At 38.8% G+C, this 26,650-nt stretch overlaps 1 protein-coding gene across 1 annotated transcript in view; it reads left to right on the forward strand.

The window, feature by feature from the left end:
- LOC126203267 (protein sidekick-2-like) overlaps nucleotides 1–26,650 on the forward strand; it is a 794,175-nt gene that overhangs the window by 272,400 nt on the left and 495,125 nt on the right. The window contains exon 2 of the mRNA XM_049937521.1: nucleotides 18,179–18,244. Within this exon, the coding sequence (XP_049793478.1) occupies nucleotides 18,179–18,244 (66 nt within the window). The remainder of the gene's footprint in view (nucleotides 1–18,178; nucleotides 18,245–26,650) is intronic.

The following is a 26,650-nucleotide window of genomic DNA, read 5'->3' on the forward strand; positions in this document are numbered from 1 at the left end:
AGTGATACCACCCATGGAAGCCTACGAATTCATTTCCCTTCCTTTTGTTTCATACATTTTTATTGTTCGCTGTGTTTTGTTTACACACAACAATTGTGATACTGTAAGCCAATAATTTGCTGCCGTTTATATTGCTATAAGCACGACTATCCAAGTAGAAGAAAGCAATGGACTTAGCACGAAGCAAGCGTCGAAAGGACACAGTTAATAAACATAAGCATTTTGATTACCATTTTCAAATAAAATTCACAGGTACTTCATGTTTCCGCGAAACACTTCCACAGAGTTATTCAAAAGCCTGTGGCTTCTCTAAATCTACAGAGAGAGAATCACCCAACGAACGTACTCCAAGTGTTGTACATTTTTGGCATCCAGCAATGAGTTCTTCGCCAGTTACGTATAATGACATTCCGCCGTACTTTCACGTAGGTGAATGCTTTATCAAGAAAGCCATAGCTGAGGCAAGCTAATTATAAGCGCGACCTAAAACCCACCTCATTTCTCGAGCACCAATCTTGTTAAAATTGCGCCGTGTCAGAATAATTCAGCATTACCGCGCCGAGGAAAAAGGGCTATGGGGCTTTTGCCGTACACGGCACGATTTTTTTTCCGCCTAAAATGTACATGTAGCGGAACATGCATAAATCTGCATAACTTGAATATAGATAAGCGGAAACAGCGACTCCCGCGATCCGGAGCTATATTGATTACAGAAACGGGCGCGTTTTTTCAATACGAGGACAGCGCAATATGCATTTATATGCATAGAAAGTAGACGGCTCGCACGCGAAGGAGTGGATAGAGAGGGCATACTGTGCTTACTACGGACCTCTAACCTAACACTGATTTGCTGAATTTATATCACAGATCTTGAATGAGTGCACATTTTACAAACTGTCTGTAGGTAAAGAATATTGTGTGCTATTGTGAAATTAATGCGAAGATTATCTACGTAATAAAGCTTCTTATATTGCTCTGCGAAAGGACTTAGTGTGTCTCAGAGTACTTCATTTCCTATGTATAGCCTCGCTCTAGGGCGATATACTATGTTTAAAGAAGTTCTTCAGCACTAGAAGATGGAACATTATTAAATGAAGCTGAGGTATGTTTAAAGTATAACCTTGTGTTTATCATCCTTGTGCTGGACGTACGATTATGGAAGTTTCTCTCTTTAAAGAACAGAAAAAGTCACTGTTAATTGGTCCTAAACTGAAAAATCAAAATCAAACATTGACGGTAATTCCAACTACCGTAAAATTAGCTCGAGGTAAAACGTGAAATTCGGATAGTAATAGGCCTAATGTGTAATGAATGAAGTTCATCGATATGCTACCTGTATTGTATTTCACATTAGAAATTATTCATTACAACATATCAGTTATCTGGATAGCTGCATAGTTAAGTAGTCAATACCACAGAATCTGACATCATACCAGGATTCGCAATCTAGACCACACTAACACCTAACTTTAGTTCTGTGTTCCGCGGATAACTGGATGATACAATGACACCGGATTTTTCGGTTTATAGACTTTCACTTCGTGTCTCCTTTTTCTATTTGTTTTGTTTTATTATTATTATTATTATTATTATTATTATTATTATTATTCGCGTAACAACTCATATATTAAATGAAATATGTTACTACGAAAAGAGACTCGAAATACCTTTTAGTGGTGCTGTGCTATGCCTTTCTTTGGATCATTAATTTTCAACAAAACAGAATATATTGTGTTCTTATTGTTCTGGATCTGGCTTTCTGTTAAAGGAACATTTTTTTGTTACTGTAACTCGCCATAAAGTTCAACATATCTTCCTTACTTTATAGTTATTGAAAAGGTTAATGAAAATTTCGTCGTTATCAATGCTGATGTTACAGTACGCAGTGATTGATCAACATAATAATTTTGCAGTGGATTTTTGTTAACAGTAAAACAACAATAAGTACCACGGCTAACACGAGAACATGAGACTATTATCGGAGAAAAAAGATGTTTTTACTATAAGGTTGCCAGACCAGAACTACGCACAGCAAGATTTCTTTTATGTGATGAAAATAAATTATCTTTTTGCACTATTAGTAATATATTATCAGCAGCCCGCGTCAACCTGTAAAACACATCATAAAATCTGCTGCTCTGCTCTGCAATTCCGAAGGCTGAAAGAAATAACTTTACTTCACTATTACCTAAAAAAATGGTTCAAATGGCTCTGAGCACTATGGGACTCAAATGCTGTGGTCATCAGTCCCCTAGAACTTAGAACTACTTAAACGTAACTAACCTAAGGACATCACACACATCCATGCCCGAGGCAGGATTCGAACCTGCGACAGTAGCAGTCGCACGTTTCCGGACTGCGCGCCTAGAACCGCGAGACCACCACGGCCGGCACTATTACCTGACCGCTTCTTTGCGGTATGATAGATTTCATTTACTGCTATTTAAATGAGCCGCGGCAGCGGCTGGTTCGTTCGTAGCGTCGCTCTGCACCACGAATAATATTTAAACAACTCAAAATGTCTTAAAGGGATGGGATAAAATACCAGGCAAGCTTGACATAAATCATAATGCAAGGTTTCACTAAGTAACTCTATTCAAAACATTTAAACAATTTGATTAATTACACACCTTTTCAAAATCTTGCTTAATGGCGTCCCTCTTACAAACTTGACAAAAGAATGCTACGCTAGCATACAATATCACGTCACAGGCTATCCTACTCACGTACCTCCAAGAAGATGACAGAGAAATTAATGTTCGTTCTGTATTATTTATACTAGTCACATATTCTCATCTTTGTTTGATATTTATCGTCTGTGGCGGTTTCAGTACTCGCCGACACAGATATTATCTAAAATAAATAATAAAAAAATACATAATTTTATACAATAACAAAACATGATACAAGCATGGTAAGGATATTTTGTTTGTGTGTTCAATATTACATGCTTTATCATATCAACAGAATTTGCACTTTATGAGCATCACTAGGTTACTCTGAAGAGATTTGAAAATTCAATCCAGTGATTCAGTTTGATTTGTTACCTGACAGGCCCTTCCGGTCACAGATCGTCGTGTTATAGGTCAAACCCTCCTGAACCTTCATTAAATTCTTTCACGTAACAGTGAACTACTCACTCTGTCAAATTTTCCTAGATTTTCTAGCTATGGAACTAGCTTTATGTAGATATGTGGTCTATAAAAACGGATGACAAAATTTACCACTAACTGTTTTACAGCCAACATTAGCAGTCTCTTTTCGTAGCAACACCTAAAGAACCTGAAAATATGGTCAGAAACGAGTAACACCAAGCGTCTGTCTTAAAATACGTTGTAATATCTATGATGTTCTTGCACATATTTGTTTCAAATCTGTGTGCGACGACATTAAACGATAGCCACATTGGCAGAAAACTGAAAAGTATAGATTGTCGTTTGGAATAACGGCTTCAAACTCCCGATTATCAACTTTTGTTGGTGTGTTAAATTACCAAAGTATCGTCACTGTCATCAAATGAGCCCCAAGACATTATTCGTGGCAGTTTCTTCGTTGTAACAGGATGTAATTCCCGTGTTTACCCTTAAGATTAATTAAAATACTCTCGCTTGACATTTAATGCTTTTCGGTAAATGGCCAATCACTAAGCACTTGTTAGGGAAAACATCGTTCATTCAGTTCTGAACAGAGCACGATATATTGTCATTAGTTACACAGAAGCAGAGGGAAACAAATTTTATAATCCTGAAAACTGAATGTGTGTACTGGTCATTACTTGAATCTGAATTGTTGTAGCGCAGATATTCTGAAACATACCGTCTACGGGTGATTCCCGAGTTCGGTGATAAAAAGTCATAAAATTGCCTTACATTACCTTCGATGTATCAATGGTAAATGGGTTTATTTTCTGGAGTAATTCCGTCTTTGCTTCCACAAAAACGATTACTCACTATTAGAAAACAATTGTAGTATTCATAAATAGAGCACTTCTCACTCTGGCACAGAAATGGTCAAAGTATACACCCACTACAATATTTGGTTTTTCCCTTGCGAATTAAAGGTGCTGGTAGGAAAGAAAATCGGTTTCTAAACAAACTGAAATCATATATTTTGGACTACAACCATACTGACGATTATCTCCGTACTACAGTCATTTACTGGACGTCAACATCTCACAGATCAAAACTGTTGAGATACGAGGTTATCCTCACCTACGTTTTTTTAGATAAAGATTCAGCGACTGAAAAGGAATATTTCACGTTACATGAGTTGTTTAAGGAATAGTTCGAATCATATGTTTGTAAACCACATATGTTTCAAAAATAAAAATTGTGTCTTACACTGAATTTGCCTTATATTGATACTAAACAGTGTGTGATACGTAGGTTACCCGGGGACATTCGTCACTGTTACATCTGAGTTGTTGTCGACAATTGAACATTGTGGCAGACAGGTGTAAGTTCTCATAATTTTTCATTTTTAAATTTTTGAAAGTCTGTATTTAGAGATTCGTTTCTCTCCTACGGACGCTTGGCTATATTTTTCTGCAAATTTGACGTCATAGTAACATTTGGCTCTTCAGAAGAATACTTCTGGTGGAGTAAATTACTATGACAACCTGTCCCACCTCCACTTACTATGTACGCTTCGCTCTATTTTTCTACATATTTGACGTCATAGCAACCTTTGACTCTTGAGAAAAATAGTTCTGGTGTGGTTAACTACTACGGCAATCTGTACCACCTCCATGTTGGCTGTCGCGAATGTTGGGGCTATTTGGCAGTGGTTATTTAGATGGGAAAATTATTTACTAAAATGTACGACAGTATACCATCTTAGGCACTGTATAACATTGAAACACTTGAAAATGGCATTTTAAGCCGAAATCATGATCGTGTAAATGTAACACTGCAAATAAAAAACAGTCTAGTGGCGGTACGGACTTTAAAGAAATATATTATGACTGTGGCTCCATATTATGAGAAAAAAATTATTAAAATGTGTTCAGCACATAAAATCAAACAATGATATTGATAAAGCAATAATACAATTGGAGACCAGTTTAGACATTGAATTAGTAATTTAAGTAAGTACTGAATAAAATTTTCTGTATCAGACGAATCACTTTCGAGCACACTTTCAAAATTTTAACTTACATAAATGTTATTTGGCTTTTAGTACATAATGTGTGCGCTCTGTCCTTACTTTCAATGTACCGTTTCCCTGTTTCCTTAACTTTATCGCCAGCAACTATGAGAGGCACCCACATGCCTTGCTCATACTGTGGCATCAAGCAGTCAGGCCTGCAAGATGAGTGGTCTGCCAAGCGAGTGGAATCATTCTTATTTATCGAGTAACATGAACTCTCGTACTCACAATTAAGTTACAAATTATCCTCCTGTATGAATAAAACGCAACGGAAACGCACATCTGACTATCAGTGATTTACAAAACTCTGACTGTTCACCACGCACTGGCAATACCACATTTTCTTTTTGTCTTTTATTTAACGGCTTTTATCAACACGTGGCCACCGCACTGAATATGAATGGCGCACACATTATAAATTCGGGACATCATGACAACATACAACTCAAAGGAAAAGTCCACCAATCTTTTTCTTTTCACTATCTTATTTATTCCGATAAATTCTCTAACCTAAACACACAAATTCTATAACCTACAACAATAACACATGAGAAATTCCGCCCAGAGGGCATGGCTTTACATTGGTGAATCTCTATACTATGGTCTCCTAATTATTTAACGCTACAGTGCACTTTCTAGATAGGATGGTGGATCTTTTACTATTTCTCACTCTCCGACTCTCACAATCATCATCACGAAACTTTCCTCCAGATCGAACAGTACAAAAGGAACATGCATAACCCACTAATCTTTTGAAACTACCTCGCTACTCTCCTATGCAAACCACACATACCCAAATTACATGACATACACCACACTACAATATGAAATACTACACAGAGAATAGTCACAACATTATCACTTTCAGCTTTCCCACTTCAATTAATATTTATCCCAGTTTCACACGACACTGCCCCACCTCATAATTCCACTTTCCTACTATGAACTATATACGCACGTCTTCCTGTCCAATGTAAGCCAAGTGGCGTTGCTGGATAGACGGCCGAGTCACCTTGCTTCCCTCTCAGAGTTTGAATTTAGCGTCACACGGAATCATATCACGCAAAGTAATTTTAAGAACGTATTCATCACACACGCGAGTCCTCAACTGATACCATGGACGAGTACTTCTCTTTATCCTTTGTCTCACACACAGATTGAGACTTGCACAGTACTCACCACGTGGAAGTACTCGTCTCTAATTTCAAGTCCTGCACACGCCATTTCTTAAATATTTCAACTTATGGTACACACGCTATTTCTTAAATATTTCAACTTATTGTACACACGCTAGTAATTCAGCTGAACTTAAGCACACGGAAGTATTTCAACTTATTGCTACACGTGGTTTCATTGTGACCGTTGGTCACTTCCGAATATTACTACAATCCCATTAATATTACCTGCCTGACATTTAATTCTCCCCACAAAAGTTCCTGAAATAGAGAAATTATTATTTCAAACTACTCTTAAATATTCCACATGCATGCCATGTCTCCACTCTTTCGTCTTTACGGATCACAACTAAAACAGGTCTTAACAGCACAAGATCCAACGGCAGAGTGCTGAAACATGGCCGTTGTTGAGGTCCTCTCGCACCTCTGCTGAAGTAGGGGAGCACCTTGCTACCGTATTGGTCAGCCACATTTCAGGCGCTCAAAGCTCAGGCAAATTTCATCTCTTTGGCCCCACCAAAGGTGGCCAAAGGATCGTCTCAAAGATGATCATATATTCACATTCACTATCTGCGGTTAGCAGACGACCATACATTCATTCATTTCACAGATCTCACCAAACTGGATGTAGGGATTTACTTTGTGGGAGTGCACATGTGATCAATTAAATAAATAAATTGTCATTATTTCCCACACTGGTATCTGGCTTCGCTGTATTAATTGAAATTGAGTTATTATTAGAAAAAAATGTGTTGTTCTGACAAAAATAATGAAGCATGTTGTACCTATTTTCAATGTCGGGCAGTACTGTACCCTTTCAACTATTCTATCTGTCGTCTCTGCTGAAGTGTAGCATGCTACGTACTTTTCACAAATTTTATGGAGTTTGAAATTATGTCTTCCGAAAACCGCAGTGAAATTATTTAAAAAGAATACAAATTTTTTCTGTTGGAGCTCGTGTTAAGATAGTTGCCTCTGGTTTCCGTAATGAAGGCGAAGGAAAGCTTTTTAAAAACTGCAGCGAACCCATCACCTGTGGTACACCCATTAGCTGCCAAGATTTAGAAGACTTAAACATAATTGCCATGCAGAGACTATAAGCCGAAATTTTGATTAATTTTGCCGCTAAACTGTAGTAAACATCGGCTGCTTAAGGAACATACTACTATACTTCCTTCTCGTTATCACAAGCAACAGTGGTGGAAGAATGAACTATCTTTTCGTAGTCCGTTTTATCTCGGACAGTTGTCTTACTGTATCTTGGCAAATGTTCGACAACTGATCTGGTAATCAGCGGGTGTATTATAAAGTGATAATCCCAGCTATTTTACCATATTCAGTGCTGCAATCATACCGTCTGGAGAAACTTCGTCACTGTTTGTGCAGTTTTACGAGTTTTCAAAAAAATACTAAAAAGTTACTAACAAGACCTGCAAGGCTAGGTTGTCATATGTGGCAACCAACTCCGTAATTTTTATGACAAACAATACTAAATAGAAACTCAGACGAACCCGAACTGGAAACACAAACTTTGAACGTACGTTATAACATTGTGCAACTGTTAAATGGTAACAGACAATAGTTGCGATTGTATGCACAGCAAGTAATGACAGTTAATTACATCAATAACAAGCTGCAAACATACAACAAATACCAAAAAGATCCGTAAAACTATCTAAAGGAACCATAAAATGCGCAAGACGTAACCAGAATATGTGATCGTTCTTCTGTTTAAGTTTAGTCCAGTAGGAATTTTTAATGACTGAGAACTGCGGCGAGTGACAACAAAACCGTGCGACAACCTGCCCAGCTCTCGCGCACTCGTTACAAAAACTTACAGATACTTTTGTACTGCCTGTTTCAGTATGATGTATACCTGGATAGCACAACGAATGTACGGAGAAAAGGTTCCCAACAAGCGTCAACCGAAGAAGAAGAAGCTTATCGCCGTTGATACAGCCATACGACAAACTACCTCGTTCAATCTACAGAGAGGCCAATGTCCTTCACAAAGAATTATTGGCACATTCGAGTTCGAAAACAAGGCACTGTATTGTGTAGGAGTATATTCAAAGTAGGCTTACTTGTGAAATATACACTTAGATAAATACAGTGTGGAGAGTAATGACGTCTGAATCGAGAAGTGAATTATTCAGCGCTGCACTGCAATGCCTAACTCCTAACACTATCCGCCGTTTGCAACTTCGGCCCTCTTTCAAACGTTATGGTATTTTCAACTGCTGCGGTAGCAATGTCTAGGTTGATGGAAACCTATGAAACACACATGTCTGCAATCGTCAGTAATCATTCTTTATCAGACAACTGAATAGTTGATCAGCAATTTTATTTGGTACTTTACAAATAATTCACCATCTTTGATAAAATTATCCCCGGGTGTTGAGCCGAGTTGTAGCGTCGTGTTGTCGCAAAATTTCGATGAGTTTCCTACTCGTCATCTTCAGGCGAAGTAGTCTTGACCAGAAAATGCCAAGTAGGAAACTCGCTAAATTATTCCGATAACATGGCGTCACGAGTCGGCTGACAACCAGAGAAGATTTTGTTAGTGAAATCGTCTCGATCTCAGTTTCTTATGTAATTAACAATACAACCGAGTTCGGCTTTCCGTCGTCATCAGGTCTGTTAAAAAAATGGAAAAACACTAGTGTAACGTTACTAGTTTTAACTGACTAAAGAACTCAGAAATAAAACTGACAATACTTGATAAAGATAGCTTGGCTAACAGCCATGATATAACGGCGTCGAAAGTTTTGTACTCGCAGGTACATGATCAAGAGGTAGATATGATTTTGATGCGCCCAATGTTTAATCGTGGTGTGATACAGTCGCTCGAGGGCGCTCTCGCCGTGGTAATATAGGACCCGAACTTGACACCTTCGGTAGTACAGACACTATCCAGTCGCTCGAGGGCGCTCCCGCCGCTGTAATATAGGGCCCGAACTTGACACCTCCAGTAGTATAGACACCATACAGTCGATCCAGGGCGCTCTCGCTGTGGCAATATAGGATCCGAACTTCACACCCTCATTAGTATAGACACTGACGGCTGTTAATCAAGTGGGCTATTAATAATATTTAACAACAACCTTGGTACTTAAAACGACAGTAAACCGTGTAAAGTTGGTATAGGCCCTAAGTAAATGTTGCCTGAAAAGTGATAAATGAAACCGTAACTACGGTGGTGAGCAAAAAGTAAGTATGAAAGTAATTTCCGTGTGATGTGTTACTTCCATGTAACATAGCTCCATGAAACATACATGGAGAGAACTGTACAGAAGGTAACTGAGAGAAATACGCAGTGAGAAGAAATAAAATGACACCTTTATACTAAGACAATAATTTCTCTGATGTCGCCGCATTTAATGATGGTCCTCTGGACATTACAAAAGACGGAAAATGGTTTTTAATAGGGATTATGACCAGCGCGGACGGCAATGCATACTCTGCATCGTGCTCCCACGCTGGCCACAAGGTTGGTTAGGAGCTCTGTTAATAGACCGCTTCATTCCTCCACCAGTGCGGCTGACAACAGCTGGGTGGCCAAGGGTGTGTGTGGACGCGCTGCAATGTCTCCCAAATGCATCTCACACGTTGACAACCTGTTGAACAGTATTCCTGGGTACATTACGTGTTCTCGTCTCTCAGCTTGTAAACGTACATAATGCACGCAGGTACATTGTCGAAAACGGTCGTTTTGGTGGTCTGGGTGTTACGGTGTGGTGAGGCGCAATGTTGCATGAGCCTTCTGACCTCCAAATCTGAGAACACGGTATACTCGCTAGTCGTCTTTTCAGCCGTGCATTCGGACCTCAGTTCATTTTTATGGATGGCAGTGCGCGGCGACATCGAACTGCGCAGTTGGAGGAGCCTTTGGTGCGACCACTGGACTGGCCTGCTCGTTCTCCCGACTTAACCCTTTCACTGCGCATTTACTCTCAGCGGCTCCCGCCCTGTGCGCGTTATTTTCACCCGGTGCGTATATATACGACTTAAGCAGTCTACTGTTATTATTGAGATAAAAATAAGACGCAAAATCCAGTATTGTCGGCGTAAATCGTTTCCTTTTTTTAAAATCTTTGTTCAGAAAGTCTTATTTTGTTCAAAAAAGGTACTTTATTAGAAGAAAAAATACAAAACATATTACATTAGTAATACTTCAGAGTGTGATATCTCTCGAAACAAAAATTCAAACATATAGGCACATTACATTTTACACAAATGTGTCTTGTGTCCCTTCGTTTATCATGTTTTCCACATACAATACACCTTCTCTGGGAGGCCTTCTTCTTTGAAGTTCCTGGGATTAGCGAGAGGAAGTGGCGCTCGGTTCGGCGTAAGGGATTGTCACCACCAGCCGATCTCCTTTCACGACGTCCCTCTGTTTGCGGTTTGTGGTGAGTCTCTAGGATCTCTTTGATAAGTTTCTGTTGAAAATCAGATACTGAAATATTTCGTCCCGTTTGAGTTTTATATAATGCATGCGCACTGAGCAGAGACAGATCCACCAAATGAAAAAATACTTTTTTATACCATTTTACAGTTTTTCGTACACATTCTACTGAACATAGCATCATGTCGCTCCTTTCGACGGCCACATATTTTCAGTGTAGCTTACCATGCAAGCTGGTTTTGTTTTTGGTTCATTCGTGGTTGAAATGGCTTTGAGCACTATGGGAGTTAACTTCTGAGGTCATCAGTCCCCTAGAACTTAGAACTACTTAAACCTAAGGACATCACACACATCCATGCCCGAGGCAGGATTCGAACCTGCGACCATAGCGGTCGCGCGGTTCCAGATTGTTTTTTGACAAAGCAGGCATGCCTTTGTGGTTTGTTCTCACAGTTCCCCAGGCATTAGTCACTCTGTCACGCAAATAAGAAAATAACGTTGGGCTAGTGTACCAATTGTCAACATATAATGTGTGACCTTTACCAAGGTAACGTTCATGTAAAGTGACAACAATGCTTCCAGGTATTCCAACATTTACACCAAAGTCAGTTTTTTTATGTCTGTTGAGTAGATGGGAAATGTATGTGCAACTGTTAAATGGTAACAGACAATAGTTGCGATTGTATGCACAGCAAGTAATGACAGTTAATTACATCAATAACAAGCTGCAAACATACAACAAATACCAAAAAGATCCGTAAAACTATCCAAAGGAACCATAAAATGCGCAAGACGTAACCAGAATATGTGATCGTTCTTCTGTTTAAGTTTAGTCCAGTAGGAATTTTTAATGACTGAGAACTGCGGCGAGTGACAACAAAACCGTGCGACAACCTGCCCAGCTCTCGCGCACTCGTTACAAAAACTTACAGATACTTTTGTACTGCCTGTTTCAGTATGATGTATACCTGGATAGCACAACGAATGTACGGAGAAAAGGTTCCCAACAAGCGTCAACCGAAGAAGAAGAAGCTTATCGCCGTTGATACAGCCATACGACAAACTACCTCGTTCAATCTACAGAGAGGCCAATGTCCTTCACAAAGAATTATTGGCACATTCGAGTTCGAAAACAAGGCACTGTATTGTGTAGGAGTATATTCAAAGTAGGCTTACTTGTGAAATATACACTTAGATAAATACAGTGTGGAGAGTAATGACGTCTGAATCGAGAAGTGAATTATTCAGCGCTGCACTGCAATGCCTAACTCCTAATACTATCCGCCGTTTGCAACTTCGGCCCTCTTTCAAATGTTATGGTATTTTCAACTGCTGCCGTAGCAATGTCTAGGTTGATGGAAACCTATGAAACACACATGTCTGCAATCGTCAGTAATCATTCTTTATCAGACAACTGAATAGTTGATCAGCAATTTAATTTGGTACTTTACAAATAATTCACCATCTTTGATAAAATTATCCCCGGGTGTTGAGCCGAGTTGTAGCGTCGTGTTGTCGCAAAATTTCGATGAGTTTCCTACTCGTCATCTTCAGGCGAAGTAGTCTTGACCAGAAAGTGCCAAGTAGGAAACTCGCTAAATTATTCCGATAACATGGCGTCACGAGTCGGCTGACAACCAGAGAAGATTTTGTTAGTGAAATCGTCTCGATCTCAGTTTCTTATGTAATTAACAATACAACCGAGTTCGGCTTTCCGTCGTCATCAGGTCTGTTAAAAAAATGGAAAAAACACTAGTGTAACGTTACTAGTTTTAACTGACTAAAGAACTCAGAAATAAAACTGACAATACTTGATAAAGATAGCTTGGCTAACAGCCATGATATAACGGCGTCGAAAGTTTTGTACTCGCAGGTACATGATCAAGAGGTAGATATGATATTGATGCGCCCAATGTTTAATTGTGGTGTGATACAGTCGCTCGAGGGCGCTCTCGCCGTGGTAATATAGGACCCGAACTTGACACCTTCGGTAGTACAGACACTATCCAGTCGCTCGAGGGCGCTCCCGCCGCTGTAATATAGGGCCCGAACTTGACACCTCCAGTAGTATAGACACCATACAGTCGATCCAGGGCGCTCTCGCTGTGGCAATATAGGATCCGAACTTCACACCCTCATTAGTATAGACACTGACGGCTGTTAATCAAGTGGGCTATTAATAATATTTAACAACAACCTTGGTACTTAAAACGACAGTAAACCATGTAAAGTTGGTATAGGCCCTAAGTAAATGTTGCCTGAAAAGTGATAAATGAAACCGTAACTACGGTGGTGAGCAAAAAGTAAGAATGAAAGTAATTTCCGTGTGATGTGTTACTTCCATGTAACATAGCTCCATGAAACATACATGGAGAGAACTGTACAGAAGGTAACTGAGAGAAATACGCAGTGAGAAGAAATAAAATGACACCTTTATACTAAGACAATAATTTCTCTGATGTCGCCGCATTTAATGATGGTCCTCTGGACATTACAAAAGACGGAAAATGGTTTTTAATAGGGATTATGACCAGCGCGGACGGCAATGCATACTCTGCATCGTGCTCCCACGCTGGCCACAAGGTTGGTTAGGAGCTCTGTTAGTAGACCGCTTCATTCCTCCACCAGTGCGGCTGACAACAGCTGGGTGGCCAAGGGTGTGTGTGGACGCGCTGCAATGTCTCCCAAATGCATCTCACACGTTGACAACCTGTTGAACAGTATTCCTGGGTACATTACGTGTTCTCTCAGCTTGTAAACGTACATAATGCACGCAGGTACATTGTCGAAAACGGTCGTTTTGGTGGTCTGGGTGTTACGGTGTGGTGAGGCGCAATGTTGCATGAGCCTTCTGACCTCCAAATCTGAGAACGCGGTATACTCGCTTGTCGTCTTTTCAGCCGTGCATTCGGACCTCAGTTCATTTTTATGGATGGCAGTCCGCGGCGACATCGAACTGCGCAATTGGAGGAGCCTTTGGAGCGACCACTGGACTGGCCTGCTCGTTCTCCCGACTTAACCCTTTCACTGCGCATTTACTCTCAGCGGCTCCCGCCCTGTGCGCGTTATTTTCACCCGGTGCGTATATATACGTCTTAAGCAGTCTACTGTTATTATTGGGATACAGTCGCTCCAGGGCGCTCTCGCCGTGGTAATATAGTACCCGAACTTCACACCTTCGGTAGTACAGACACTATCTAGTCGCTCGAGGGCGCTCCCGCCGCTGTAACATAGGGCCCGAACTTGACACCTCCAGTAGTATAGACACCATCCAGTATTGTCGGTGTAAATCGTTTCCTTTTTTTAAAATCTTTGTTCAGAAAGTCTTATTTTGTTCAAAAAAGGTACTTTATTAGAAGAAAAAATACAAAACATATTACATTAGTAATACTTCAGAGTGTGATATCTCTCGAAACAAAAATTCAAACATATAGGCACATTACATTTTACACAAATGTGTCTTGTGTCCCTTCGTTTATCATGTTTTCCACATACAATACACCTTCTCTGGGAGGCCTTCTTCTTTGAAGTTCCTGGGATTAGCGAGAGGAAGTGGCGCTCGGTTCGGCGTAAGGGATTGTCACCACCAGCCGATCTCCTTTCACGACGTCCCTCTGTTTGCGGTTTGTGGTGAGTCTCTAGGATCTCTTTGATAAGTTTCTGTTGAAAATCAGATACTGAAATATTTCGTCCCATTTGAGTTTTATATAACGCATACGCACTGAGCAGAGACAGATCCACCAAATGAAAAAATACTTTTTTATACCATTTTACAGTTTTTCGTACACATTCTACTGAACTTAGCATCATGTCGCTCCTTTCGACGGCCACATATTTTCAGTGTAGCTCACCATGCAAGCTGGTTTTGTTTTTGGTTCATTCGTGGTTGAAACGGCTCTGAGCACTATGGGACTTAACTTCTGAGGTCATCAGTCCCCTAGAACTTAGAACTACTTAAACCTAACTAACCTAAGTACATCACACACATCCATGCCCGAGGCAGGATTCGAACCTGCGACCGTAGCGGTCGCGCGGTTCCAGACTGTAGAGCCTAGAACCGCTTGGTCACTCCGGCCGGCGGTTCATTCCTGGTTCTGTCAATTTTGTCAGTCGCTGTAATTTCGCTTGTATGAAGAGTTAAAAGCATCCTCACTTCCCGCTTGCCCTGCCATTTCAGAGCAAGAAGTTTATCTGTTGGCATAAACTCGATCTCGACTTTTCTAAGTTTTTTTGACAAAGTAGGCATGCCTTTGTGGTTTGTTCTCACAGTTCCACAGGCATTAGTCACTCTGTCATGCAAATAAGAAAATAACATTGGGCTAGTGTACCAATTGTCAACATATAATATGTGACCTTTATCAAGGTAACGTTCAAGTAAAGTGACAATAATGCTTCCAGGTATTCCAACATTTACACCAAAGTCAGTTTCTTTTTTATGTCTGTTGCTACACCCACATAAATAATAAAGTCAAGAATATAACCAGTTTCACAAACACATAACACAAAAAAATTTACACTAAATCTGTGGCGTTTGGAAGGAATGTACTGCTTGAAGAAGACACGACCCTCGAAGAGAACTAAACTTTCGTTAATGCACAAATTTTTAAAAGCATAGAAAGCACCAGGAAATACTTTTCTTGAGTGATCCACAATTCTACGTAATTTCAAGATTTTGTCATCTCCATGTCCTGTTATCAGCAAAGTGTAACATTCTAAGTAACAGAAGATATCTATCTCTGGGAATGATTTGCGCAAAAATTGGAGTAGACAGTAACTGATCATTGGTACAATAACTGTTTATTTCATTTTTTCTCACTTGAGCCACGAGAAAATTTACAGCAAGGAAACAGTAAACTTCGTCACTGTTTGTGTTTTTCAAACGTTGCAGTCTTGATTTTTCACTGGCATCATTACAAAGGTGTTCATAATATAAATTACATTGCTCAGCTATGTAGCTCACAATTTCTTGGGTAAAAAAACTTGAAAGCAGTCGTATACAATAAATAAATCATCTAAATCGACGATTTTGCAACGGGAACCACTGTTGTCGAAATTATACACTTTAGGGTCGAAATCAGTCTTTCCATCTAAAATCAACTGTTTTGTGTCTCTTAGGAGATTATTCAGGCATACGCTCGGGCTCTTCTTCGGAATCGGAGACAGAATCGACGATAACATCAAAATCTGGATCTGCACTTACTGTTTCAACGTTTGTTGGTTCACAAATATTTTTTTTTTTATATTTGTGATGACAGATTTATCTGCCAACTCGTCGTCGTCATTATCTGTCCATCCATAATAGTTGGATTCGGCATGATGATGTCCCCGTCGTCACTTTGGTTTAGAACACTCAGCAGCTCATCGTCTGTAAACGGACGGTAACGTCGCGTCATTTTATTCGGTAACGCGGAAACGGCCGCACACAAACTAGGTGATATAGCGATACGAATAGACTCAGCAGAAATAGAATTAAGCATTCAATAGTCGTTCAGGTATTTCCTAGTATTCCAACAATTAAACTGCATACTTGCGCAACAATTACCTCCGACTCGCTGGCCCGATCGTCGTCGTTATATGTAACTATACGACTGTAGCAGGGAACTGCTGTAGGAATTTTTTATAGCAAATAGTATATATACGTCTGGAGCACTGAAACGATTAGCGTATATATACGTCTGAAGCAGTGAAAGGGTTAAATCACATCGAAAACAAGTAGGTTGCGTTAGGGAGACGTATAGCGAGCGCCACGTCCACGTGTACGAAAGATCATGCTTCAGTTGCCATCCGCGCTGGTTGACGAATGGGCACCGTACCACAGGAACACCTTACCAACATTGTGGCTAGCAGGGGAGCACCCTGTATTATCGTCCGTTGTGATCAAACACACAACTAAGAAACATGTGTCGCCTTTCGTAATGTCCAGACGACCAACATCAATTAGGGTGACTTTATTGTGATTATAGTCTTTGAATGAACGTATCATTTATGATCTTTCTATGTGTGGGACAAGTTTTGAGCTACATTACTTGACGGTGACACATCCTGCCAAAGCTACTTTGGTCATTAAGTTTTGCACACCAGTGTATGTAATGAAAAGTCTCGCTTGCCTACATTCAGAATACAGTCCATCCAGCGTCACATAGCGATCTCTCTGTAAAGTGTTTTGTTTTTCTGTGATTGTGGTAGCGAGAGAAGGTCCAGTCTCTAAGATGCAGGAGGTTGGTGTTCTCTGCCACATGTCGAGTTGCAGCTATTGCGTCCCTTATCCTCGATAGGACATAACTTTCAGCACGTCGGTGCTGGACAATGGAACGATTCCTTCATAAGTTGGAATGTAAGGGAAGGTTTCTTCTCAGAATTCCCAAATCTAAGCCCCGTGGTTCTCTTTACTATGCAGTTACAAGAAGCCATTACTGAAGAGTAACAGGGTGGTATGATCTTTGGGCCTGCGTCACTGTACAAGAGAAGACAGGGACATTCGAGAGAACGCAGCAAAATGTTGTGCGTTGGCCTAATCCATGCAACGAGTCTGACGGTCCACAAACTGAACAGCCGCTTTCAACAGAAGTAGGTCTTACAAGGTGAAAGTTTATATTTCATGGGTACTATAAACATATATTGCTGACCATTGCTTCCTTACCTTAGACTAACCCGATTAAGACCTGCTACAGTTTGCGAAACTTTCACCATAATGGTATGGGACATTTAGTTCAGCTACACTACAACAAAGGACGCATACAATCGTTCCACCACCGACGATTCCCACCCACAAGAGTAGAGACGTACGTCTAAAGAAAACGGAAGAAAAGTTATTTCGTCATATCAGTCATCTGAGTTTTTTCCATATAAGGTACATAACGGCAATCTCAGTCCCGAGACAAGTGCTCTATTCTAGGTTGCCTTTTAACGGCCGTATCAACTTCCGTTCCCACCAAGTAAAGAATTTATACTGTGATTAGTTTTCAGGATACGAAGAAAAAAATGATAACTTACATTCTGCCCAACTTCATTTCTCTTCATGGATAAAATGTTGTGATCTGATAAAATGTGGCAGAACGGTTTACACTTTTTCAAGTGGAACAAAGTGCGAAGTAATAGCAGGTCAATGTCCTTAAAACTATGCTACAGAAAAGAGCTGCTGACTGACCTATAATCTTCTACTTGCACTATACTTGAATACCAATAGGAACTTTTAAAAATATTCTGTTGAGTTTCACATCCCTACCAAGATTCTAAAATTAGTAATGAAAATTTTTCAGTAGTGCTAGTTTAATTACAGACTTTTATGACTACACTTACCTTGTGTCTGCTGATTTTGTGGTACAGCTTTCATATGATCTCTAACAGAATGGAGCAGTAGTGGAACGTGTCCGCAGATGTTCTTAATAAATGTAAATTTAGTTTCTTTCAAATTCGTATTTTCGTAACTGTTTTTCTTTTGTCACAGTTGGCAGTGAAGAAGATGTTTCGAGCACAAGATTAATACCTGAGAGCACAGTGGCTACTTCAACGGGTAAGTCTTCTTTTTCCTCCTTTCTCCTGGTGTTATCCAGTATCTTCACGGGCACAGCATGTTAATCCGAATTTTAGTGACAGAAGGTGACCGGTTCGTACTCGTTACTTTCTGTCGCCGTACGTTTCACCATGTGACGTATAAATTGTGTATACCATCTGCCTGCGTTTAGTGTTATTACATGTAAAAGTGTGAGATAGTTTTCGAAATGTTTGCCAGCTGTGTAAATGGTCCGGGACATGGGGCTGAGGCTGATATTCAGCTATTAGGATGTGGGAAACTGCATAAAAACTACATAGAGTTCGACCAGCATACTGACTGTCGTCAATCCACCAATCGGACACGATCCCGGCGCACGCGCTTCCCCGAATACCGAAAGCGGCGTGCTAACACACGGGTATTTGGGTGGATTCACCTTTGTGAGTAGGTACATGCGATGTTCTCATACACAGCTGCAAGTATTTTAAGATTCAAGTGAACTTTCAGAATCATAAGAGAACATAAAACTAATGGCTGAATACAACTCTTAACACAGCTAAGCCATTTTGTAATTTAATAATAGTATTACATTTTATGGCAAAAAGTCTCTTCCCATAGGTGTAAACGAAGTTGTGAATGTACATTTTGAATGTCAAAGTGTTATACATCAGAAGTATGAATTCTCTTCCTGAGACATATGCAGTCTCCCCTCAAAAGTGGTTGAAATATGATTGGGAGCCATAAATAAATATCTGGAAGGAAACAGAGAGCGAAGCAGAAAAGCTTAACTAGCACCTCTACATTCATAACAGATTGCAGAGTGTCCTCTGACTTTTTAAGAACACAATGACTTGAATGTTCTAAATCTGAATATTAGTCGGAATACGGATACCGATAACTATCGTACTCAAAGACTCCTATAGAAGGCGCTATGGGAAGGAGTTTCCCGTTGATGTCGTTTTATAAAGTCAATAGAGATAGAGCAAAACAAATTGTCAAATTAAACTAGCAAAGTCGGGAAAGCTTCACATGGAAGCCTTAATAACAGAAGCTCATTTCTATGCGGCTCCTCGTCTTTAAAATTTTGTCTGTAGTACGTGTCACACCAGATGGCGTCACACAGAGGTTCAGTAAAAGTGTGATATTAATTTTGTAACCTCCCCGCAAAAAATAAGGAATGATAATTGAAAATGGAGCCAAGTGTAACCTCCCCACACAAAAATTATTGAATGATAATTGACCATGAACCCACAATAATATTAATTAAATAATGAACCATGAACGAAATGTAGCCTCCTAACAGAAATAATAATATCTGGTAAATTTTATAAGGACAGCAGCGCTGCCTTTCGGCCCTGTATTCTGAATAAAAAAGCAAAAAATTCTTACCTCAATAAAAACTAGAATTATATCTGCTCTTAATTATACATTCTTCGACACAGCTTCGTGCAATGCTGGTGTATAGTTTTTGATTCTTGGAAGCAGTGATAATGCATTGGAAATTGAAATGAATGCTTTTCTTTAAAAAAGTTAATTTATATTATAAAAATTATTATTGAGGCATTTTTTGGAACAAATTAAATTACAATTAACATACATTATTAAATATACGCAAGGCTGCTTCTTTACCTTCTACAACAATACTCATCCTCCAGAGTCCTGACCAGAGTCGCGAGCAGAGCACACAGCCGACGCATGCCGACTCCCGCAGACTACAACTGTCCACTCGCTACTAAAGCCGACCGACTACTACTGTATCCGACTGACTACTACTGTCGACTCGCGCAGACTAGCGCAGACTTGCCATGAACAACAAATTGTTCTTAATTAACTAACTTTACAAACACAGAATATATACATATATATAGGTGCAGAACATGAAATAAAATATAGTGCACATGCACTGAGTACATAACATATCAGAAAATCACAAAATGTATACGGCATCAGTAGAAATCACATTAACAAATGGCATAAAGTGGACACGTAAAGTAGTACAGAACATATCCGGAAATCACAAAATGTATACGCAATGGATACAAATCATATTAACAAATGACATAAGTGCACACGCACAGTAGTTCAGAATATATCAGCAAATCACAAAATGTATATGCAAGGAATACAAATCATGTTAACAAAATGACGAAAGTGCACACGCACTGTAATACAGAACATATCTGGGAATCACAAAAAAAAAATGTATACGTAATGAGTACAAATCATGTTAACAAATGGCATAGAGTGCACACGCACTGTAAAACTCTCTAGCATTTTTTTACAACAAATAAACATATCAAGGAGTGAAATAAAGTGCACATGCACTATAGAAGTCTTTAGTATTTTTAGGACAACTGATCTTGTTAGCAAATGAAAGGAAGTGCACACGCACTGTATATGTCTTTATCATTTTACAAGAATTAGGAAAGGAATGGGAAGGATTGCGTCATCGTTGCAGCACTTTAGGTTGCACGCAGCTGCACTGAAAGTCCATATCTTTCTACAGAAGCACAACACCAAGTGAGACAATCTGAAGCTCTTTTCCTTGAAGTATTAATCAGTGTAGCCAAGACACTGAAATGTCGCAATAATATTCCATGCTATCATTTTGGTAGTACACTAGGTACACCAAACAGTGGGACCATAATAACATCTCCATCGCTCAAAGTGGTGGACAGCATGTCGTGTCAACACTATGTTCTTGTAAAGTAGACCAACGTAGAATTAGTGCAAAAACCAAATATAGTGCTCCATGATCATGAGGATAGACAGGACAAATGGATATTGAAGTAATTTCTGGTAATTAGGTCAGAAGGTGAAGGACATTAAGTCACATAGTAGTCTTCATTGAGAATTACACTAGTCTAACAACTGATTTGAGTAATTGGTGGCATTCATCGCCCAGTTACTGAACATTTCTGTACCATGTATGTAGTATTACAGAATAATGTTCATAAATTATCGGAATATAGTAATTATTGGCACTCATTGCCCAGTTTCAAACCATCAGAAGTCATCATTCAAAACAGAAGCTAATGAATGGCATAGTATTAACATAATTCACTTAATTATAGTAATCATTGGCATCATAGGTCATGTTATTACAGTAATCAGTGGCATTCATTGGCCAGCTACAAGGCATCATCATTCAAAACAGAAGCTAATGAATGGCATTGTATTAACATAATTCACTTAATTATAGTAATCATTGGCACCATAGGTCACCTTATTACAGTAATCAGTGGCATTCATTGGCCAGCTACAAAGCATTTTTTTGGTATGTATTATTCAGAAGTCATTATTGAAATGACATACTATTCAGAGCTGATCAGTATTACTCAGAACTCTCTTAAACTAGTAGCATTATTTGGGACTGGTAATTCCTTTCTTTGCTTTTGAGTTATTGCTGCAAATGAAGATGTGTAACGTCATTCGTCATGAGTCAGCTGTAGCAAGGTTATGAAACAAGTAGAGTATATGTGATCACGTTCATAAATGACATAGGTTTAATAAACAACTATTTATACCACATTAATTTCATGAATAATTTCTCCTGCGAAATATACAAAAATGGATTATGAAACGGAAAGAAGAAACGTATATTATGCTGAAAAGTAGTGAACTTCGAATTAACAGGTAGTGAAATGTCATCATACCATGCGATATAAGACATACTGTCAAAACGAACTGCAACAAATACTTAAATAACTACATAGCATCTCTTAACTAACAGCAAATATATAAACTTCATCATTATTTTCATCTACAAAGAAAAAACTTCATTATTCATATCACCATAACTCCATTATTATCATCACCTGTAAAGAAAAACTTCAATATCCATATTAGCATATTCTTCATCATTACTCATCACCATTCATTATCATCTGCAAAAAAGTCACTTCATTATTCTTTATACAACTATTCCTTATTTCTAGCATATTTCATCATTAAAATTAAGATATGTAGTTATGTCTGACAGCCTGCATCAATCGCCTCGTATTCTGAAAGAAAAATTAGTTAAGACTGCTATCATACGATGTGTATAGTATATTCTTGTTAATGCTTGTTATTTCTGATCCATTTACTCTTCATCACGAGGTATCGCATCCTCTTTCGTTCATTCCGAAGGTGAAATTCCCATTTCTGTTTAATTTATTTCGTTTACACGTTATTTCTTTCTGAAAATAATGAACTAAGATTAATGTCTTGCATTTAATTCATATACCCATTAGATAAAAACTGGTTTATAGTAACATAATTGAGCATACAGCATTGCATGACAGGAAACGTAATATGTCAAAAACATCGACAGTGTTCAGAAGCAAAAATGTACACAGAGTATCACAATGTAGCAGCAAAAAAAAGTAAAGTAGTCACGATGTTGAGATATCATAAGGCAAAATGTTAAAGTCAGCTGGTGTTTGTTATATCTTAAATATTTCATAGTGCATACAAACAAAACAGGAAAACAATCATATATACATAAAAAATGGAAAATATGCACGGTCTGATGTGTAACGACAAGAAGAGCGACCTGCTAACCTTACCTTGCCGGGCACTTGCCATGAAAAAATTACGATAATCATCAGTAAGTAGTCACATAAATATAATTGCATAAGTGGTCATAAAATGTGTAAGTTCATCTGGAAAAATATGCATGGTCTGACGTCTAACGACAAGAAAACAGACCTGCTAACCTTACCTTGCCGGGCACTTGCTAAGAAAAGAAATTACGATAATCATCAGTAGGTGTTCATGTGAATATAATTGCATAAGCGGCCATAAAAAATTAGGGAATGGCATTACAGTGTGATAAATTATAAAGTATCTTCATTCAATAAAAGGTTTGACGTTCGACACGTGGTGGTTCCCTTTGGTTTTTCTGGTTCTCAAAGTTTCGACGTGTACTACATTGGGGTGAGGAATGCTGCGAATCCGATATGGTCCTGCGTATATAAGTTCAAATTTACTGCATCTACTCTTTCCTTTGTTGGATAAATAGTGTGTACGTACTAATATCTTCTGTCCAATGTGAAAGTCACGGCGTGTACAAACCTGTTTTTGTTGTCTTCTCCGGCGCTCTGCGGCACGTTTGATGTTGTTCAGCGCAATGTCAATTATTTCATGGTGTCGAAGTCGGACGAGATGTAGGATAGGTTACTAATTCTTTAATTTTATTAGGTGGTTCAACATTTTTCAATGTAATAGACGGAGATAGCATAGTAGATTCATTCGGTATGGAATTAATTACATCTTGGAATGAGAGTATGTGTGTGTCCAAATCAATATCTGGATATATAGACCGGAGAAATGTTTCTAGCTCGTAACATACGTGTCCATATAGCAGATCGAAACTGTGATCCATTGTCGGAAATTACTTTCAACACATGCCCTACATGAAATAGAAAATGTTTTACAAATGCTTTCGAAACAGTTTTATCAGTAGCTTTGCGTAACAGAGTGAAGGTAACAAATTTTGAAGTGAGTTCAACAGCGACAAAGATGTAGCAAAAACCTCTATTAGTTCTGGGAATTGGACCAAAAATGTCTACAGCGGCCATGTGTCTTAATTTAACAGGTACAATGGGATGCAATGGAGGAATATGTGAAGTCGTATCTGATTTAGCTTTCTGGCAGATTTTATATGACGCTAAAACTCGTCGAATACGTTTCTCCATGTTGGTAAAATAACAGTTCTGTCTCAGTATAAGAAAACATTTTCTAGCTCCGTAATGTGCATAACTTAAATGAGTATACCAGATTTATTTATTAACAAGTTCGTCAGGAATGCATAATAACCAATTGTTGCTGTCAGGATGAGAGCGGCGAAACAGAATGTCATTGCGTACAGTGTAATGGTTTCAATGGTAACATTATTCCTATCTTGCCAAAGGTGTTTCATTTCTTTCCATACGTTGTCTTTACTCTGTCTGCTCTTGTGCTATGTCTTGTAATGACGACGAAATGAAATTTTCAAATGCAACTTGTTGAATGTACATGACGCTGAAATTTGCTTTGCAGAAGTTGGTTGCGATGTCTTGCTGATTGTTGCTGAGAGAACGGGATAGTGCATCTGCTACAATATTTTGTGTGCCAGGAATGTGAACAATTGTAAAATTAAATTCCTGTAATTAAAGTTTCCATCTACTTAATCTGTCGTGTGTAAATTTAGCCGAAAGTAAAAATTGTATCGCTCTGTGGTCTGTGTAAACGGTCGTATGTCTTCCATAAAGAAAATGCCTAAATCTGGTAAAAGACCATACATCACATAATGTTTCAGGTTCTGTAACAGAATAATTACGTTCAGCAGGTGACAGAATGCGACTCGCAAAGGCGAAGTTTTTAATTACTGTAGAACCATCGTCTTCAATTTCCTGAAAAATGTGTACGCCTAAAGCGGTGTTAGAACTGTCGGTGGCAATGGAAAAATTTCTGGTAAGATCTGGGTGCGATAAAAGTGGTGCATTCAACAAAGCATGTTTCAAATAACATTCTCGTGAACAAGATTCTGCATGTCAAAAGTACTGCTTGCGTTACTGGAATATGCAACCTGTACTGTATTTAATCAAATTCTATCTGGCGTGTTATTATTTTCAGGAGGATGCTGTGGCATTTCCACTATTTGTACTGTTCTGTTATTTCTTCCTGACGTATTTCGTTCTGGATGATACCTACTGTCTGGTTCATTCATGATTATTTGTTGTGGCGGATGTTCTTGCTGCTGATAAGATAGACTGTTATTAAATGTACGCTGAAAATTGTGCTCATTATTTTTACGTCTGTCATGATAGTCATTTCTATACGGTGCACTGCGATAAGAATTGAAATAGTGTGTTTTCTGTACGTACTGATTTCCTTGTTGCTGTGCGTTACTATTTGTTGGAGCTGATGCTATACATGTTCGCGGCGAAACATTAAAGCCTGGTTGACCTTGTACATTACATTGTTGGTTAGGTATGCTAACCGGCTGGTTTTCATGCTGTTGCGGTGAAAAACATCTATTGTTACTAAAATGCGTTAGCGACTGCTGAAAATTTTACACATACAAATGATTAAATTTTTGCCTGGTATTAAAGTTCTCATGGTTGTCATTTCTCGAGTGTCTAATGAAAAATTGTCACTTTCGGTAAAAACTTGTCATATCGGGTTTTCTTTACACTTTTCTTAATACTAGGTAGAGCTGTTTTGATAGATATAAAGGATACTAGAAGAGAAGGCAGCAGTGCAGAAAACTAAAGATGAAACAGCACTACTACGGCTCGGGGCCCTGTGCACGCTACGGCACATACTCATTAAAGCGTAATGAATCCCCTGAGGTGAACTACGCGCTAAAAATAAATTTTAACTTCTGCGTTATAGGCAATGCCGGTGAAAATTCAAAAACAAATTGCTGTATCCTTGCTAATACTAGTTTCTGCATTACAGGTAATGGCGGTGAAAGTACAAAAGTAAATCGACGTATCCAGTTCAAAGCGTGTACCTGTGCTCTGTCATTTTCAAATACCTTAAATTTTCTCACGGATAGAAAATGCTTGTAATCAAAATTATCGTCTCGGTATGTCTGAACAGGTTCACGGTTGTATGAGAATCTATTTGTCTGTGACTGTTCGGAAACTAGCTCACGTACTCTCTGTAAATTATCTAAATTATACTGGCTGTGTGAGTCTGACAAATGTTCGCAATGTGGCGTCTGCTGTGATGTATTAAACGCTGAAACATTTTTCATCTCTGTTACTTCTTGCTGTAAAGTTGACAATTTTCTACGTAATGTATTATTAGAGGAATCTATCTCACTCATCGTCTGCTGTAAATTTTGGAATTCAGGTGTTTGATTAAACTAAATCAGTGAAGTATCGTCTGATTTGCTGTCATTATTACTTTCAATAACGTCAATACGACTGGCCAATTCATCATATTTTTTAGTCAGTATTTTTACCTGATCATCGTTTTTAGTGTCAGAAGCATTAATTTGTTTTTGTACTTTACGTGTGGTTTCGTTCAATTTTTTAACGTCAGCTTTCATGACATCGGAATCCTGTGTTAGTTCTAATTGTTCGAGACTGTCGGTCACTGTTTGAAAATCTACTGTGTGTGTATCTGTTTTTGATTTAAGATCGGAAATTTCATCACGCAATTCGGTGTTCAACTGTTTGATGGTATTAATTTCGTCCGATACTGTAACAATATTGTTGTCTACATATGTTTTTGCTTTCGCAAACAATTTACGTTTATCTTCCTGTCTCTGTGCAGTAATGTTTCCATGACTTGTCGTTTTACTTTATTTTGTTCCTGTATAAATTTACGGAAACGCATTTCACTGTTTTGTAGGTGATGATTAAAACGTTCGTCAATTTGACTGTTCTGTTGGTCGAATTTCGCGTCTACTTTTACATCCAGTGTGAGCGAAAGTTCTGCTGTCATTAA

This window comes from Schistocerca nitens, chromosome 9 (assembly GCF_023898315.1).
Source record: "Schistocerca nitens isolate TAMUIC-IGC-003100 chromosome 9, iqSchNite1.1, whole genome shotgun sequence".
In the NCBI taxonomy this organism is placed as follows: Eukaryota; Metazoa; Arthropoda; class Insecta; order Orthoptera; family Acrididae; genus Schistocerca; species Schistocerca nitens.